The sequence below is a fragment of the Pseudochaenichthys georgianus genome, chromosome 18 (genome assembly GCF_902827115.2).
Source record: "Pseudochaenichthys georgianus chromosome 18, fPseGeo1.2, whole genome shotgun sequence".
NCBI classification, from domain to species: domain Eukaryota; kingdom Metazoa; phylum Chordata; class Actinopteri; order Perciformes; family Channichthyidae; genus Pseudochaenichthys; species Pseudochaenichthys georgianus.
Genome location: NC_047520.1, coordinates 5,023,973 through 5,044,467, shown reverse-complemented (window position 1 = coordinate 5,044,467; position 20,495 = coordinate 5,023,973). Strand labels below are relative to the sequence as shown.

General features: G+C 37.8%; 1 protein-coding gene across 2 annotated transcripts in view; it reads left to right on the top strand.

Moving 5' to 3' along the window:
• ndrg2 (NDRG family member 2) overlaps window positions 1-12,592 on the top strand; it is a 45,144-nt gene extending 32,552 nt beyond the window's left edge. For both annotated transcript variants that reach the window (XM_034106237.1, XM_071206523.1), the window contains exons 5-16: window positions 3,402-3,522; window positions 4,524-4,586; window positions 4,734-4,794; window positions 5,713-5,799; window positions 6,008-6,064; window positions 6,172-6,275; window positions 6,371-6,409; window positions 6,522-6,573; window positions 6,702-6,749; window positions 6,861-6,896; window positions 9,691-9,742; window positions 9,890-12,592. In XM_034106237.1, the coding sequence (XP_033962128.1) occupies window positions 3,402-3,522; window positions 4,524-4,586; window positions 4,734-4,794; window positions 5,713-5,799; window positions 6,008-6,064; window positions 6,172-6,275; window positions 6,371-6,409; window positions 6,522-6,573; window positions 6,702-6,749; window positions 6,861-6,896; window positions 9,691-9,742; window positions 9,890-10,053 (884 nt within the window). In that variant the 3' untranslated portion in view covers window positions 10,054-12,592. The remainder of the gene's footprint in view (window positions 1-3,401; window positions 3,523-4,523; window positions 4,587-4,733; window positions 4,795-5,712; window positions 5,800-6,007; window positions 6,065-6,171; window positions 6,276-6,370; window positions 6,410-6,521; window positions 6,574-6,701; window positions 6,750-6,860; window positions 6,897-9,690; window positions 9,743-9,889) is intronic.
• Window positions 12,593-20,495: the final 7,903 nt, after the last annotated feature.

The window sequence follows — 20,495 nt, the reverse complement described above, 5'->3', positions numbered from 1 at the left end:
ATACCGTACTTTCCTACTTCTTACATGTTGAACAACAAATACCTGTACTTTATACTTCGTACACTGTTGAACACAAATACCTGTACTTTCTACTTCTAACAGGCTGAACACAAATACCTGTACTTTCTACTTCTCACATGTTGAAACACAAAACCTGTACTTTCTACTTCTCACATGTTGAACACAAATACCTGTACTTTCTACTTCTTACATGTTGAACAAACTTACCTGTACTTTCTACTTCTTACATGCTGAACACAAATACCTGTACTTCTACTTCTTAACATGTTGAACTACAAATACCTGTACTTCTACTTCTTACATGTTGAACTCAAATACCTGTACTTTCTACTTCTTACAGTTGAACTCAAATACCTGTACTTTCTACTTCTTACATGTTGAACACAAATACCTGTACTTTCTACTTCTTACATGTGAACACAAATACCATTGGTACTTTCTACTCTCTACATGTTGAACAACAAAAACCTGTACTTTCTACTTCTCAATGTTGAAACTTAAAATACCTGTACTTTCTACTTCTTACATGTTGAACTCAAATACCTGTACTTTCTACTTCTTACATGTTGAACTCAAATACCTGTACTTTCTACTTCTTACATGTTGAACACAAATACCTGTACTTTCTACTTCTTACATGTTGAACACAAACACCTGTACTTTCTACTTCTCACATGTTGAACACAAATACCTGTACTTTCTACTTCTCACATGTTGAACACAAATACCTGTACTTTCTACTTCTCACATGCTGAACACAAAAACCTGTACTTTCTACTTCTCACATGTTGAACACAAATACCTGTACTTTCTACTTCTTACATGTTGAACACAAATACCTGTACTTTCTACTTCTTACATGCTGAACACAAAAACCTGTACTTTCTACTTCTTACATGCTGAACTCAAATACCTGTACTTTCTACTTCTCACATGTTGAACACAAACACCTGTACTTTCTACTTCTTACATGTTGAACTCAAATACCTGTACTTTCTACTTCTTACATGTTGAACTCAAATACCTGTACTTTCTACTTCTTACATGTTGAACACAAATACCTGTACTTTCTACTTCTTACATGTTGAACACAAACACCTGTACTTTCTACTTCTTACATGTTGAACACAAATACCTGTACTTTCTACTTCTTACATGTTGAACACAAATACCTGTACTTTCTACTTCTCTCATGTTGAACTCAAATACCTGTACTTTCTACTTCTCACATGTTGAACCCAAATACCTGTACTTTCTACTTCTTACATGTTGAACACAAATACCTGTACTTTCTACTTCTTACATGTTGAACACAAAACCTGTACTTTCTACTTCTTACATGTTGAACTCAAATACCTGTACTTTCTACTTCTTACATGTTGAACACAAATACCTGTACTTTCTACTTCTTACATGTTGAACACAAATACCTGTACTTTCTACTTCTTACATGTTGAACACAAATACCTGTACTTTCTACTTCTCTCATGTTGAACTAAAATACCTGTACTTTCTACTTCTCACATGTTGAACTCAAATACCTGTACTTTCTACTTCTCACATGTTGAACTCAAATACCTGTACTTTCTACTTCTTACATGTTGAACACTAATACCTGTACTTTCTACTTCTTACATGTTGAACTCAAATACCTGTACTTTCTACTTCTTACATGTTGAACACTAATACCTGTACTTTCTACTTCTTACATGTTGAACACAAATACCTGTACTTTCTACTTCTTACATGTTGAACTCAAATACCTGTACTTTCTACTTCTTACATGTTGAACACAAATACCTGTACTTTCTACTTCTTACATGTTGAACTAAAATACCTGTACTTTCTACTTCTTACATGTTGAAACCAAATACCTGTACTTTCTACTTCTTACATGTTGAACTCAAATACCTGTACTTTCTACTTCTTACATGTTGAACACAAATACCTGTACTTTCTACTTCTTACATGTTGAACACAAATACCTGTACTTTCTACTTCTTACATGTTGAACACAAATACCTGTACTTTCTACTTCTCTCATGTTGAACTAAAATACCTGTACTTTCTACTTCTTACATGTTGAACTCAAATACCTGTACTTTCTACTTCTTACATGTTGAACTCAAACACCTGTACTTTCTACTTCTCTCATGTTGAACTAAAATACCTGTACTTTCTACTTCTTACATGTTGAACTCAAATACCTGTACTTTCTACTTCTTACATGTTGAACTCAAACACCTGTACTTTCTACTTCTTACATGTTGAACTCAAATACCTGTACTTTCTACTTCTTACATGTTGAACACAAATACCTGTACTTTCTACTTCTTACATGTTGAACTCAAATACCTGTACTTTCTACTTCTTACATGTTGAACACTAATACCTGTACTTTCTACTTCTTACATGTTGAACTCAAATACCTGTACTTTCTACTTCTTACATGTTGAACTCAAATACCTGTACTTTCTACTTCTTACATGTTGAACTCAAACACCTGTACTTTCTACTTCTTACATGTTGAACACAAATACCTGTACTTTCTACTTCTTACATGTTGAACACAAATACCTGTACTTTCTACTTCTTACATGTTGAACCCAAATACCTGTACTTTCTACTTCTCACATGTTGAACACAAATACCTGTACTTTCTAAGAAGAGGGACCAATGGAAACGTTGTCATGTTGCCGTTGTTCAGCATGGAAACATTCATTAGCTAACAATGACATTATTGTTCTATTAATATAAAGGGAGGTCAGGTACTCTTTAAAGCAGCTGCTAGTTATGGGTACTTTTTACTGAAGTACACTTCAAAGTCTTTACTTTTACTTGAGTAAAGAAGTTTAGTCAGTACTTCTACTTTTATCAGAGTACTTTTAAAGACGAGTATCTGTACTTCTACTTGAGTAAAGGATGTGTGTACTTTTGCCATCTCTGGCGTTGTGTATCTTTCCTTGATGGATGAGACCCGAGCCAGCATAGCCGACCTCCGTTTATTCACTGACTGACAACAGATATAAAACAAATCAGTCGCAACAACAAATTGGTTTTCCCTCACACCAACTCCTCTCCCGTGGAACACATTCACAAAAAAAGAAAGAGGAAAACGTGAGGGACACAATATGAAGGGGGGGAAGTCTCCACAAAAATAATCTTCTGGTACAGTGACTGCATTTTGGAGGTTCTGCCCACTGATTTCAGACCCAGTCACAGAATTATTAAATACAAAACACTGACTTTTTGTGATTATACTAAATGATTTACAAATGCGTAACACTAAACACCACTGCATATTTACCACTGTTACACTAGCACCGACTTTTTCTTGACCTCCCACATTTAATCCCTCCCTTTCTTCTTCCTCCTCACAGGTAAGAGCTGCTTCTCCCCTCTGTTCAAGTTCGAGGAGATGCAGGAGATTGTGAAGAACTTCACCGTGATTCATGTTGATGCTCCGGGGCAGGAGGAGGGGGCTGCTGCCTATCCCTCAGGGTACGACGTCATTCCTCTTATATGTGTGTTGACATGCTGGTTTTCCCTCATTGTCCTGCAGTAACCTTGCTTTTTTCCCTTATAAACTTCTCAGAAGCAATCTTCTGTGGCAGGCTTAAACCTAATCTCTTCCCAAAAGACTTCCCATCTCTCACATCTCCCTCCTCAATACGCTCTTCTTGTCAGAGGTTTAAAGAAAAGACGGCCTTTTCTCTATCTTTTTACGCACCTCTCCATCACTTCACGTCCTTGTATGATTATTTTACAGCTCGGGAGGATTTTGTCTCGGCTGCGACCCTCAATCTAGAAATGGAAGCTTATTATTTTTGATATCGTATTAAATTCCTCTGGATCAGCCAATGTATAAAATATAGAGTCTAATCATTAGTGATCATGCATCGTGGATAATGGCCAATCACTACATTTGTTAGGTTTCACCATAGATATATATAAACAGTAGATGGCTCAAGGGGGAGTCGCCAGCATGGCTCACCGGCGGCCATCTTGCCACAGTTAACAACTACTGCTCCAGCTGTTGTAAGGTGAGTGATCTGCACAGAAATACTCTTAACTCGCTGAAATCTTGACTGATTTACAAACGGTTTGGTTTATTATAAACGTTATTAGCATGGCTATGATACAGGAGACAACAAGACATGTCGAAAAAAAAAAGTTCATGATTATAATTATAAGTATGCAGTATCATAACTACATATTTGATATTTATAACGAACCAAACCGTTTGAAAATTGGTTGAAAATTGAGCAAGCTACGGTTATTTCAATAGTGCACCAGAGACATAATGTTATGAATGAGCGAGCTGCCAAGATGGCCGCCATGTGGCAACGTCGGTCTCCATTGAGTCATCTAATGTTTGTATATATCGATGGGATTCACATTCGTGGGGGTACCTTTTGCACGTCGATTACACATTGGATGTTGTGTGTTTTCCTAATTATGATGGACCTTTCGACTGATATTGCCTTTGTTTCCTGTTACAGTTACCAGTATCCCACCATGGACATCATGGCGGACATGCTCCCTTCCGTCCTGCAGTTTTTCAAGTGAGTCACCAGCATTTGACATAAAAGGGAGCAGAATTGAACGATTGTTGCCTGTTCTGTCTCACCTTAAAATAAACTTGTGATTGTTTCTGTTTGACTATGTGGAGATTCTCCGTATGTGTTTTTAACTTATTTTGCCCCTCACAGCTTCCGTACTGTAATCGGAGTTGGTGTGGGAGTCGGAGCGTACATCCTCTCCAAGTTCGCAGTGAGTGTCTTTTGTTTTAAACTCTTGTGTTCTGACAGCAGCTAATTATACTGCACCTTGGTATGTTATTAAACCGCAGAGAAACATGGTAGTAACATACGTAGTAATTGTCAAATTTGTGAAATTGTAAAGGATTCATTCATATATCTGTAACTCAAACATCTTTGCCATTTGTAATGTAATCTATGTACAACCACTCTTGAACAAGTTCGAATCCAAGAATGACTAAGGAAGTATAGCATTACACTTTAAGTACCAGCAGTAAAAATAACTCATTGTTCAGAATGGCCCATTTCAGAATATATGATATTACTGAATTTAATTATGGATGATTTAAAGAGAGTATCACTTTAGTATGGCAGCTGCTAATGCTCATTTATATTACTTTATGGTAGAAAATACAATATCTCCCTCTATGGAAGGCAGAATTGTGAAGTAGCAAAACTGAAAGTACTTAAGTAAATTAGTTACTAGTAGTTTAAATTAGAGACTTACGCAGCGTCCACACGGCGGCGTGCGTTGAAGCTTGCCGGTGGGCATTTCTGAAACTCGACCAACAACCAATCATATGAATCTCCCACCCCGGACACACAAGCACGCGGTTTGATTGGCTACAGCTTGTACTGGCATATGATTTGATTGGCTGACGCTTCCGTCGAAGCTTCAAAAGTTGAACATTGCTCAACTTTTGAAGCGAGCAACGTGACCACAAACTCTTAATGTGATAATTGTGCAGCTTTAATTATTATAATTATATTGTACATGTACTGATTTAACTTACTCTTATCCTTCTACAGTGTTATTCATGTACATTTCTCTCTCTACTTTTACCTACTCATTGTAAATGCTCTGAAAACATTCTGTCTCGTGATGTTTTTCCTGTCTTCTCACCTTCTGCTGCTTCCTGTCTCTCATCAGCTCGCAAACCCAGATTCAGTGGAAGGTCTGGTTTTGGTCAACATCGACACTAACGCCCGAGGATGGATCGACTGGGCTGCCCAGAAGGTACGATCGTCTTTGTACTCAGAAAAATGCTGTATTTAATAGAGTTAGACCTCATAGGACCTCTCCATCAATTTTTGTGTATCTGTGGATATGAAATTATGCGACCGCGTGCATGGTCCCAGAGTACTCTTGATTATGTCCTTGTTTATCATATTAAACTCCAAAAAGATGAACCGTCCCATTGATTTCTCTTTCTTTCCTCCTCTAGCTGGTCTCCGTGACGTCTTCCCTCACAGAGCAGATCATGTCCCACCTGTTCAGTCAGGTACAGAGATGATAAATCAAGTGTAAAATTCATTATGTGTTTCATAATTGTATCAGAACACAACAAACTTTCCGCCAATAGCGTCGATAACATGTTGTTTCTTGCAGGAGGAGCTGTCAGCAACCACAGAGCTAGTGAAGTTTCACAGAGAGCGTATCTCCAAAGCGTCAAACCTGGTCAACATAGAGCTCTTCTGGAAGACGTACAACAGGTAAACACACCTGCAAACACTATGACATGAATGCAAATATATGCCAGGTTTAAAAAGAACAACTAATATAAACTTCTCTTTCTGTTTCCCTCCAGCCGCAGAGACTTGAACATTGACCGCAACAGCACCTTCAAGTAAATACCTTCGAAACTTGTATCTGTATACTTTATGTCTTGTTTGAATTTGAGAAAAACCTTCAATATATTTTAATAAAACCCTCCTAATTTCTATATCTCTCCACTTCAGGTGTCCAGTAATGTTGGTGGTTGGCGATCAGGCTCCATATGAGGAAGCTGCCGTAAGTGTTGAGGCCTTATTTTTATCTTTTAAAACTTGACAGGTTTCTAGTGTTTTTCTTTCAACACAAAGAGTTGAATGTTGTTGTGACGGCAGATGTTTACTTTGTTTTCCTTGTGTGACCGCTAGGTGGAGTGCAACAGCAAGATGGACCCAACAACAACCTCGTTCTTAAAGGTAACCAATGAAGTATTTCTTTTCTTAATCAGTTTATACCCTGTTTGTCTTCTTACTTGCACTTTATTTACCCATTCACTCTCACACTCATCTTTGCTTTGTCCTCCACAGATGGCCGATGCTGGTGGTCTCCCTCAGCTGACCCAGGTGAGAACAAACGACCAACGTCTTTCTGAGACTTAAAACCTTAACTCGTCTTTGAACACGAATTGATGTATTAAAACGTAACTAAGAATTGCAAAACATGATCAGAAACTGAAGCATCGTACCTAGAATTAAATCTTACATGCTAGTGAAGTAATAATGCCAGTTCCTTGTCTCCAAAATCCACAAAAAAGGGAACAAACGTATTTGAAAAGCAATCATTCTGGGTGTTGTAGTCTAGCGGCGACCTCTGGGTCTGAAAAGTGAAGCCTTAAGTCGGTAAACCTTCTTTTAATTGTTAGCACGGGGCGACTCCACTGATGTAAAAAAAAGTCAGATTCTATAGAAGTCTACTAAGAAAATGACCCGAATGTTCACTTGATGTATTGCCTCATATTCCTAATTAGCAGCGATGGCAAAAGTACACACATCCTTTACTCGAGTAGAAGTACAGATACTCGTGTTTAAAAATACTCTGGTAAAAGTAGAAGTACTGACTAAACTTCTTTACTCAAGTCAAAGTAAAGAGGCTTTGAAGTGTACTTCAGTAAAAAGTACCCATAACTAGCAGCTGTTTTAAAGAGTACCTGACCTCCCTTTATATCAATAGAACAATAATGTCATTGTTAGCTAATGAATGATTCCATGCTGAACAACGGCAACATGACAACGTTTCCATTGGTCCCTCTTCTTTAGAGAAGACCAGGAAGTGATGGATACACGGATCGTGTTCAAATCAATAGGCACGCAATGACTCTAAAGAATAATGACCACGCACCAACACACATTCAGACTAAAGGAACCAGCTGTTTGGAAAATGAGAGAAGTAGAAAGTACAGGTATTTGAGTTCAACATGTAAGAAGTAGAAAGTACAGGTATTTGAGTTCAACATGTAAGAAGTAGAAAGTACAGGTATTTGAGTTCAACATGTAAGAAGTAGAAAGTACAGGTATTTGGGTTCAACATGTAAGAAGTAGAAAGTACAGGTATTTGGGTTCAACATGTAAGAAGTAGAAAGTACAGGTATTTGAGTTCAACATGTAAGAAGTAGAAAGTACAGGTATTTGGGTTCAACATGTAAGAAGTAGAAAGTACAGGTATTTGGGTTCAACATGTAAGAAGTAGAAAGTACAGGTATTTGGGTTCAACATGTAAGAAGTAGAAAGTACAGGTATTTGGGTTCAACATGTAAGAAGTAGAAAGTACAGGTATTTGGGTTCAACATGTAAGAAGTAGAAAGTACAGGTATTTGGGTTCAACATGTAAGAAGTAGAAAGTACAGGTATTTGGGTTCAACATGTAAGAAGTAGAAAGTACAGGTATTTGAGTTCAACATGTAAGAAGTAGAAAGTACAGGTATTTGGGTTCAACATGTAAGAAGTAGAAAGTACAGGTGTTTGGGTTCAACATGTAAGAAGTAGAAAGTACAGGTATTAGTATTCAACATGTAAGAAGTAGAAAGTACAGGTATTTGGGTTCAACATTTAAGAAGTAGAAAGTACAGGTATTTGGGTTCAACATGTGAGAAGTAGAAAGTACAGGTATTAGTGTTCAACATGTAAGAAGTAGAAAGTACAGGTATTTGGGTTCAACATGTAAGAAGTAGAAAGTACAGGTATTAGTGTTCAACATTTAAGAAGTAGAAAGTACAGGTATTTGGGTTCAACATGTGAGAAGTAGAAAGTACAGGTATTAGTGTTCAACATGTAAGAAGTAGAAAGTACAGGTATTTGGGTTCAACATGTAAGAAGTAGAAAGTACAGGTATTAGTGTTCAAAATGTAAGAAGTAGAAAGTACAGGTATTTGAGTTCAAAATGTAAGAAGTAGAAAGTACAGGTATTTGGGTTCAACATGTAAGAAGTAGAAAGTACAGGTATTAGTGTTCAAAATGTAAGAAGTAGAAAGTACAGGTATTAGTGTTCAAAATGTAAGAAGTAGAAAGTACAGGTATTTGTGTTCAACATTTAAGAAGTAGAAAGTACAGGTATTAGTGTTCAACATGTGAGAAGTAGAAAGTACAGGTATTTGGGTTCAACATGTAAGAAGTAGAAAGTACACGTGTTTGTGTTCAACATGTAAGAAGTAGAAAGTACAGGTATTTGGGTTCAACATGTAAGAAGTAGAAAGTACAGGTATTTGAGTTCAACATGTAAGAAGTAGAAAGTACAGGTATTTGGGTTCAACATGTAAGAAGTAGAAAGTACAGGTATTTGAGTTCAACATGTAAGAAGTAGAAAGTACAGGTATTTGGGTTCAACATGTAAGAAGTAGAAAGTACAGGTATTTGAGTTCAACATGTGAGAAGTAGAAAGTACAGGTATTTGGGTTCAACATGTAAGAAGTAGAAAGTACAGGTATTTGGGTTCAACATGTAAGAAGTAGAAAGTACAGGTATTTGAGTTCAACATGTAAGAAGTAGAAAGTACAGGTATTAGTGTTCAAAATGTAAGAAGTAGAAAGTACAGGTATTTGTGTTCACAATGTAAGAAGCAAAAGTAAGAAAGTCGTCAGAAAAATAAGTATTGGAGTAAAGTACTGATACCAGAAAAATGCACTTAAGTACAGTAACAAAGTATTTGTACTCCACTACTTCCCACCTCTGCTAAATCTCAATTCTTTCATGTATTTTCCAATTCAGTATGATGTTAAAATAGACACAAATGCAGACCATAAAGCTTTCTATACCTTTTGAGTTCTTACCACTGCTTTGTCTGGTCTGGGTTACACTGGTTTATTACCTTTTTACAGATTAGAATAAATCAATGTACTGATGTTATCTTTCTTTGTGTTTGCAGCCTGCTAAACTGACTGAGGCTTTCAAATACTTCATCCAAGGAATGGGCTACAGTAAGTTGACTTAATTGAGTCAAGCTTGGGTTTGTTTACAAAAAAGAGTAGAATAACCACATCTTTTGCCTTTGACGTTGCCTAGTGTTTCCACGAATTTCTAATATTTAAAGATATTTCATTCTATCTATCTGTTTTTCTCCACAGTGGCTTCATCTTGCATGACCCGTCTGTCTCGCTCCCGCACCACCTCCCTGTCCTCCTCCTACTCCATGGATGGGTCGCGCTCTCGCTCCCGCACCCTCTCTCAGGGATCTCAGGGCGGACAGATGCCGCCCAGCTCCTCCCAAACCATGGAGGTGTCTTGCTGAAGGAAAACATAATAATAGCTAAAGAGATAGAGGGTGAGAAAGAAAGAGGGCAAACAGAAGGGAAAGATGGAGTGCGACGATAATGAAGGAACAAGACGAGTGGGTTACCTATTTGTCATTTAACAACTCCCGTCATTCCCACATAAGAGCAGTATAGGATAAGAGATGGAGAACCGTCTGCATCAGTCCTCCTCCTCTCTGCTGAAATCAAAGTGGATTGGGCTGTTCTACAACGAATATAAAAAGTATAGAGATTAATAAAAAGGGTGGAGGTGAGGAAATAATGGCCACCAGTCCTATCTCCCTCCCTCTTTTGACGCCAATAGAGCCCTTTGATTTAGAGGAGGCCTATAGGGAACACACACCTTGCAGTAACCAATAGTAATAATTCAGAAATGGTATTGTTGTTGACCCTGATGATTATGGTGCTGACGAGGATGTTGAAGCTATTGATGATGATGTTCAGTTTAAAAAAACATAGGTTAAAAAAAAAAAAAATAGAAAATAGCAGAGATACTTATAACAATGTGTGTCTACTACTTTTTAAGCTAGATTTTACCGTGTTATTTTTATTTCTTGAATCTGATTTTATTATGTCATTTGTAACCTGCCTCAGCAAATGGCCGAAGCTACTTATTGGTTGACCCGTCAGCCAATGAGAGCCATTATAGTGACTACTTCCTCCTTGATGTTGCCAGGTTGTTTATGTCTTCCATTTGCCCCGTCTATAAGTGACTGTTTTTGTTTTTCCCATTGGATTTGAGGAAGTGGGCAGGAAGCTTTTTTGTTATTTTGCTTTTCTTTCTGGACTTGGAAGTTGCATGCCTGGTATCAGCCGATGTGAATATTGACTGGATACTATTTTTCTTTTTATATTCTGCTAATGAGTTGAGTGGATTTGTTTGTTTGTGTGTGTGTGTGTGTGTTCTGTTTTGTTTCCTTGGAGTGTTTCGCAAACATGGCGGTCTATAAGTAAGCATAGGTGAGACTGAGTTAGCTTTAGCTATCGTTAACACTAGTCATTCACTAATTAGTGCTTCCAATATTCCTGGATTCCAGCATTGTGTCCCAATATCCATGCTGGTGTACTACTCAACAGGAAGCATTACATCGCAAAGTAGCATGCTAGTATAGATATTGCTTCTCAGTGTTTGGTTAACCCAGAAGGGATCACTGTGTTTATCATCTGGGTTGTAGTCTTTTAGCCTTGCCCGTGCATGGATACCTCCTAAAAAACCCAGCTAGCATACTTGATTTTGAGTGCGATGGGAAGTATACTGAACACAAGCTTCTCAACTAGCGACTTTATCCAAAACGGGGTCAAGAGAATTGTGTTGTGAATGTTGCGATATGTATGTGTCCGAGGAAGTAAATGTCGGTGTGTAGAAGCGCTTGTATCCTGTAAGCACAATTATTGCAGTAAAGACATCCAGGGTCCTATGGAGAAGTTTAATTTTGAATCCAACCAAACCCCCTGTGACTGACTTATCAATGACAATGTTCCAGCCCCTTCACTGCCAACAGACTTGAATTTTTTTTTTTTTAATGTTAAAATATTGAGCCTTTTCTTGTCATACATAGAAAATAACCGACAATTTCTGCACTTTAATACAACAAATCGGGAATTGCTTTCTTACTGCCAAATCTAATGTCCCCCAAATACAGGGGTCATGATTTCGCCACCAGAGATTTCTGTGAGCATTTAAAATGTCTCACTTAATCGAAATTTCAACACAAAAGCTTACCACTGCCCTGCAACATGTCATTAGGCTGAGCATACTTTTTGAAGTCCCAGTAACATTTTTGTTTTCGGCACACAAGTGTATTTCTGAGCTTGGCCCCTATTTGAACGCTTTCTTGTACTGATGAAGCGCTTTTCTGAAGTTACATTTGTATGAAGGGTTGCCTGTTTCTGCCACATGCTATCTAGTGGTCCGTTCCCAAACTGTTTGACGAAGTAAAGATGGATGACGACAGTGACAGGAAAAGACAACTGAGTGCCTAAATGCAAAATCTGACGTCAACCCAGGATGCCGCCATGTTTCAGGCACTTGTGTTGCTGTTGAGTGCTGAAGAGTAGAATGTAAATGCTCCTCCCAGACTTAAAATAAAGCTCAAGCAATCTGGCATGGGACCATCTACCAAAAAAAACTGTTGGAGCTTAGACAATGAAATTGCCAAATAAGGAAAAGAAGTGGTACTTATTTTTGGAGAGTTGAGCAGGGCTGTGTGATTGTAAATTTGCGTGTCCATTTTGTCTTTTGATTTTTACTATTTTTTCTTCCTCCCTCTATGTTTTAGGATTTCTGTTTTGTTTTATCTCTTTGAAGTGTTAGTTTACCGTCCTGATGTGCTCACAAGTTAGTTAACCGTGTGATAGTTCTTGTGTAACTTTTTTAGCCTTAGCACTGATAAGGGAGATTAATAGAATTAACAATGAAAAAAATAAAGGTAAGAAAATACAATCAATTTTACTTGTGTAACACAATGAACATACTAAAAAAAGCAAACGTAAATATTAATAAATGCTTAAAATAAATATCCTGTCTCCTGTCTTGCATTTTCAAGAGAAAGCATTACTTATATTGTATACATTTCCCCATTGTGTTGCTATATTTCAACAAAGCATTTTTCTTGTCAAGTAGGGGAAGAAAAAGCCCTGATTTAAATGTACAGACATTTACTGTATGGCTTCTGGCCATTGGGGGCGGCACTGAGCACAATTATACTGAACAGCAGTCAAAAAGCAAGAAGGAAAAAATGCGCCATCTTGGATTTTACGAGTACCACGTGGAAAGCCCTCTGAAGTAAATAGCCTATATTATTACTCCTAAAAGGTTTGTATGTGTTTGTTTCATCTCCTATGCCATTAGTCACAATGCAAGAACTTAAATATTTTAACAGGTGGGTTCACTTGGTATAAAGTACAAACATTTTATTATTTTCAAAAATATGTTATTTAAAGGGGACCTATCATACAAAATGCACTTTTTGATGTATTTTATACATAAATATGTAAAAATAAACTCACGCAGCATCAGAAAATAAAACCCTCTCTTCTCCTCCGTACCCAAATCTCTAAAAACAGGGGTACAACGGAGCTGATCCAGATTTGCGTCCGATATGCCGTCATATCTGAAATGTGGACCCACTGCCCAATCAGAAACGTTGCTATCAGAAACAATGCCTGACTGTTTTGGACGTAATATGGTCGGTGTTTACATTAGCATCGCTAACACTCAGAGCTAACCTGTACTGGAGAGCATGTGTGTGAAGAAGCAGGAAGTAAAAAGGAACTCACCTCGTGGTATAACCCATGGATGCAGGGCCGGCCCTGACCAATTTGCCGCCCTAGGCAAGATTTTATTGAATTTAAAAGCATCAATCTGGTGCACTTTGAGAGCAACATTAGGAGATCTATGGATACATCTCTCAACACCCATATGAAACAGAACTGAAAGCAGATTTTCTTTTTCTTTATGGATATTTTACAAATCACTCCCCTTTCGAACTGTATTCTTGTTTATTAATAACAACTTGTACTGTCAGTATTTTATACCTGTTTTTCACTGTTCTCTTATTTTTTATAACTATAATGATCATATAAAGGTGTGCCTTTACCTCACTGAGCTGAGGTTATCAGAGCCTCTCAGTCTTTCAGGAGAGAGCTCTCTAAAGCTCTCCCCCCCGCGGTCGCTTACACAGTAAATTTCAATGTTAATAAAAGCACACAGAAGCTGTGTACGTTTTTTGGGAGTTTGATTTATTTTAAATGAATACAAATACAAAATTAAAACCTATAATTGCACACTAAAACCATTATTTCAAAAAAAGAACAATTTCACATAAACCTCTGGTTTTTACTGGGACTGGGGCAGTTCAACTTGATTTGGGGGGGGGGTGTGCCATAGTTTATGGGCGCTGTACGCAATATATACGTAGTTCTGTTAGTATAAGATAATAAGATGTACTTTGTTGATCAAAAATCGGGAAATTGTGTTGTTATGAAATTTAAAAAAATTCTTTATTTTTTTTTCTAACTTTTTTTTCCTTTTTTCGGCGCCCCCTATGGGTTGATGCGCTCTTAGCATTCGCCTATACTGCCTATGCCGAGGGCCGGCCCTGCATGGATGTATAATAAGAACTGGATACAGCGTGGGAGGCGGGGCCTCATTCATTCCTATGAGAGTTGCTCATTAGCGCATGATGACAAAATGGCCCAACTTTTGAAAGAGTGAAACGTCACAGATTACCCGGCATGCCTGAAAAGTAACCGTATGTGCGCTCATCGCGCATGCGCAACTTTAACCAAAATGCTCGTTCACATCAAACACGTCAATTTGCGTACACGTAACAGCACCGTGCGCTCATGACAGCATGGTAATGGATTGTTATTATGATGGTTTTGATATTAACGAGGCGGAAGTTAGCAGCTAGCGGCTAGCTAGTAATTATGCTAATGTAAACATCAATCGTTATGTACATATATTACGCTGTAACAGGATCTAGTGATATCCAACAGAGCTTCATTTAGCATGATATATATATGTATATATATATATATATATATATACATATACACAGTGCAATAAGCTTTCTTAGTGCACTTAGAGAGAAAGCCTTTGAGATCCATACTGTTTCAGAGAGAATCCTTGATAATCCATGATATGGCATTTAATCACGGCAGTATTTAGTTTAGACAGTAGCTGCCGGGTCCCGCATGAGCTCAGCCCCCTCCTTTTTCTTTTATCAATTTTTTATTTTTTAAAGCTTTATACCTAAAATCAGCACTTTAGAAACAGGAAGTGAAACAGAGGGATATGAGGCATGGCTAGAATGAATCTGTTTGGTATTTTGAGCAAAACACTTCATAGACATGATTTTTATATATTTTTATATATCTGAGACCTATGCTATTGCCTAAAAATAGCATGATAGGTGCACATTAAATATAATCCCAGCTTTTTCCCCCTGAGATGGAATTTATATAAGAACTTTTAATTCCACCTGTGTTTAAGTTTTAACTTCTCTAAATCAAATAACTGTTTATCAATCATATATTTACCTTCACTACGTTGGCTTTTTTACTGGCTGTGATGCCCCTGTGGGTCCATCAGTAAAGAGGGTGTGGCTGTTCTGTCTGTGCTGCATTGGCTGCATTGATTGCACTGATTGCAGTAACTCAGTCTGGGTCTGGTGCTCTGCAGCTATTTTAAAGCCTCTCTGCTCCTGTCTGTTCTCTCTCTTGTTTCCTGCAGGCACCCGGCTCTGATGAGTATAAACCATAAGTTGACTTGAACAGTGTTGTGCACATAAACACCTTTACCTACCCGTTGACATGTTGTGTCTCCTTTTTGTTGTGGCCTTTTGAGCCAGGTCGCAACACTGGCCTAGAGTCAATATCATGGCAAATGTATTTTAATATCGATACATCTCACACAATGCTATGTTAATGTGCATAACAAATGACTGCCTGGAGCACTCCAATGCAGGGAAAGTTCAGTACCAAATTGAACCACACAATGGCAGTATTGAAATGATTATATTTAGTCCATGTTCAAAGCCTATGCTGCAATGTCGATATGAAGAGTTTCCTTACAGCACAAAGACATGTCTAAGTCATTAAAGCTGCTTATTACAATGCGACTATGATTGGCCTACTTATGTAAATACAGTGTGGTAATATGTATTACAAATGATGAGTCAATAACCAACAGGTTTCAAATGGCAGCTTGATTTTTATTAAACAGAATCAAAATGCCTTTAAATTGTAATGCAAATAAGTTTCATTTTATAGCTCTCCAAAAATATAAACCTTTAATACAATCTTAATTACCTTAGTCAACAATACAATTATACTAACAACATTGTAAATACTCATGTTACTGTTTTTAAGTGTTTAAAGAAGTACAATATTACTGTGTGTAGTATCATCATCACATATATTTTGCATAGTCATTTGAATGATCATAAACAAAGGATCAAGTATGTATTTTGCAAAGCAGGCATATCGCTGGCTATATAAACAAAGTGATTACCTTTATCTAGCATCAAGGAATCTACTTCATCCACTATTGCACACTGGAATTTCCTTTGCTCAAATGTGTCTATTCTTTCAAAGCGCTTGCATAGCCAATGTCCAGCAAATGCCTCAGCAGTACCATAGACCACTTCACACTCGTAGCACTCTTTTAAGTGTTCAACTTGTTTGTTGGTATTGCAGTTGACATGGATGTTCAACTCACGATAAAATGCTTTCCATACTTCAAAATCTCTTTCTGCAAGAACTGGTGAACTAGTGAAGATGTCTACTTCTTCTCCTTTCAAAGCTCGAAAAGCTGCAAACATTGCAATTATACATGACTTTCCCTCTCCAGTGCCAACCTGAATTAACTGCCCTGTTTTGGAAATGGCCATTATACACCAGCTCACCATCTGTGTCTGAACTTCTGACTTTTTTCCACTGCCCTACAAAGATTTAGCAATACTTTTTTCAGGTCATTCCTCTGTGATCCATCACTGGGAGGAGTCAGATCCTCATCAACTGCTGACACAATGTCTCTCACGTCTTTCAAAAGTGTGTCGTCAATGTGGTTTAACTTTTGTTGTCGGATTTCCTCAAGGATTTCGTCCAGGGACTTTTCCGGGGCATCGGCTAACTTTTTCTTAAGGTGTTCATCTGTTACAGACTTGTCTCGAACCAGCTGGATAAGGGTCTTTCCTGTTTGACTTGTCCCACCTTGAGTGATGTAATTAATCTCTATACACTGCAACATGTTCACCATCCATGAGAAGAGATGTGATCTGTCTTGTGTTGTTGAATCAAACCGCTCCAGAGAGCTTTGAATAATTCAGTTACATCCTCTCTGCTCCATTGGATGTTTCGGAAAAGTCCTTGGAGCTTGTTGAGAATGATTTTTGGAGACACTAAACTAAAAGCAATCAGTGTAGAAAAAAGTCTTTCAACTAATTCTTCATCACTGCTGTCGGGTTCAGACATTTTGTAGAAAAACTCAAATCTGGTAAAAAAAACAGAAAGAAAAATATCTTGGATTTGGGTAAATAAAACATTACACAATGTCCACACTGTACTTAAAGGTCACCTAGTATGCAAAATCCACTTGTCCATGTCTCTTCTACATCAACATGTGTCCCCTCTGTGGAAAGAGACTTTGAAAGTTTCAGGAAAAAAGATTCTCTCACTTTTTGTCCTGATCCAGTTCTATAAAAACCTGTCTGGAAATGAGCTGATCAGATTTTGGCCACTTTATGATGTCATAACGATTTTTTTGGCTTGTGTAACCATTAGCCAATCAGCAACCAAGGTAACCCCCCCCCCCCCCCCCCCCTTATCACCTGAATCTCTAGAATCATCTTATTTTCATCTAATGTATTATTATTATTATTATTATTATTATTTAAGTAACAGACAGAGAATCAGCACTTTTGAAACAAGGCTAAAACAAAGGGGATTATGGGTAATGCTGCAATTATCTGTTTGGTATTTGGAGCCAAACACTTCAGAGAAATGTTTTGTATATATCTGAGACCTGTAATACGTGGATGAAAAACAGTATAATAGGGGACCTTTAAGTCATATTGTGGTAAAAATGTGCTACAAAAATGTAAATGTAATATTCAAAGTATTAAATCATTTCTATTCAACAGGTATAAATACAAAAATATAATACCATCCATCCATCCATCTTCTCCCGCTTATCCGTGGTCGGGTCGCGGGGGCAGCAGTTCCAGCAGAGAGCCCCAAACTTTCTTTTCCCTGGCGACATCAACCAGCTCTGACTGGGGGATCCCAAGGCGCTCCCAGGCCAGCGAAGAGATATAATCCCTCCACCTGGTCCTAGGTCTACCCCTTGGTCTCTTCCCAGCTGGACGTGCCTGGAACACCTCCCTAGGGAGGCGCCCAGGTGGCATCCTAACTAGGTGCCCGAACCACCTCAACTGGCTTCTTTCGACGCGAAGGAGGAGCGGCTCAACTCCGAGTCCCTCCCTGATGACCGAACTTCTCACCTTATCTCTAAGGGAGACACCAGCCACCCGGCGGAGGAAACCCATCTCGGCCGCTTGTATCCGCGATCTCGTTCTTTCGGTCATGACCCATCCTTCATGACCATAGGTGAGGGTAGGAACGAAAATGGCCCGGTAGACAGAGAGCTTTGCCTTCCGGCTCAGCTCCCTTTTCGTCACAACGGTGCGGTAAAGCGACTGCAATACCGCTCCCGCTGCTCCGATTCTCCGGCCCATCTCACGCTCCATTGATCCCTCACTCGAGAACAAGACCCCGAGATACTTGAACTCCTTCACTTGGGGTAAGGACTCATTCCCTACTTGGAGTAGATATAATATGATATAATTATCAGTTGTAATTGTCTATGCACCATTAGTACTCTGACAATCAAACACAGAAGCATCAAGGAATTCGATTTTAACTTTATAGATCTTAAAATATCATTATTGATGCATGTATCGAATTATGCCGGGAATAGTTTGTTACTAACCTGGTAAAAGATGAAAAGAAGAGATGAGTTTCCTTAGCACACCTGAGATGATCTGCAGCCTGAGGGTTTGCTTCTGTCTGTTAAATCTTTTTAAAGTTTGTTTACATTTTTCAGTAAGCGTGTCAGGACACCGCCTCGAGGGGAATTTCATTGCACCCTTTCGATTTCTGTGTTTGGCTTATTGTAAACCGTATCATTTAAAGAAAAAAGCAATACATAAACTCAAGGTCATTGTTTCCCCTCAAAAACTATATTTCCCATTACATTTTCTTCAACCCATTTTCAAAAATATGAATTGCTGTTTTTCAGGTTAAAACACAAACTATTCGTTGGGGGTAAATCTAAAGTGGGAATGAAGCAATATTAAGATTTTAACAAACCATTTAAATGATGTTTTAAAGTTTGATTAAAAATATAGTTATCTAAAATGGCACAGTATCAACGTTTTACAACTTGAAAATTAAGGCGAGCATTAATATTTTAATTCACCTTTGAAGGGTGAGACTGGTACCCATGACAACCATAATATTGTCATGCGGGCAGAAGTCACGCCACGGTTGGGCAAAACTCTTTGTGTAACTCCCCAACAAACCCCCACAATGCCAACATGTTTTTTCTTTCATTTTCTTCACAATCACATGACTTCTCGTCAGCGAACTAATCCAGCATCAAAACTGTAATGACAATAGACCATAATACATTTGATACTTACTCACATTTATTTTGGTCTAGCCTTGTTTTTCAAAGCTATAGCATGACAAAAAACAACAAGTATTAAAATATATACACCTCTTTATACTGTCTTTTCAAGTATATGTCGCAAAGTAATTGCTTAGAGAAATAAACACTATTAGTTTGAGCTTTTTAAAACAAAATCTGCTGCTGATTCAGAAATAAATCAAGATTCTCATACTTGGTATTAATCATCTTTAAAAAACATCTGCCATCTGTTGGACAAATAATGTTACGACACTGTCAATAAAGGACAGTTTGCATGTTGCAGGGAATGATCTTTTTTAAATCAGGATATATAAGGTTTCTTTACATTTCTTACAGATATATCCCAGCTTGGTTTTAAAATGTTCTACATCAGAACATTTTAGGTTTAAACCTTTTCTAATTTGTTGTCCCAGCAACATTTACTATTTTGTGTGTGTTCCCTGATATATCCCCACTTTCATTTGTTTTAACTCTAATGCAATTCAACGTTATGAGACAATCTAAAAAACCAGGCTCAGTTAAAGGAATTCTTAACGTTTTTATTAGTTATTATTCTTGATGGGATACTAGGCACCTGATGCTGTAATGTAACCTTTTTGTAAAGACCCCTTAAGAAAACATAATTTTAGAGACAACGTGGAAACATTTACCTTGATGTGGTCTGTAAATTGAATACATTTGTTCTTGCCTTTAGCCTGTTTTTAAATTGAACAATATAAATGTGTTTGTACTCCATTGCTGGAACTTATAATGGAATTACTTTGTTTGTTTAAAGTTGAATCATTGTGCAGAGTTCAGCATTGAGCACGTAAACACACGGGACCACACCGCCCGGTTTGAGCTGGACAACCGGTCGGTCTGCATTGAGATGCGGACAGAAGGTGGAAAGGTACCAACATGTGTCAAATCCAGGCAGTCAAAAAAAATATGCCGGCAGTTACCTGATTTTACCTTCAAAATAATGCAAAGAAAATCATTTTATATACGATCGAAGATGTAACAAATTGGAACCTTCCACCCTACTTTTTTCACAATACATGTCTTGGGAATGACACTATTAATTTGAGTTCAACTTAATTTGACTGGTGAAGCGATTCTAATTTAGTAGGCTACGAAAGTGACCTATATGTTGTTGTTTTTTTATATTTTTGTTTATTCGATATTAGTTGATCATGATTAATTATCCTACAGATTCCCATCGACATT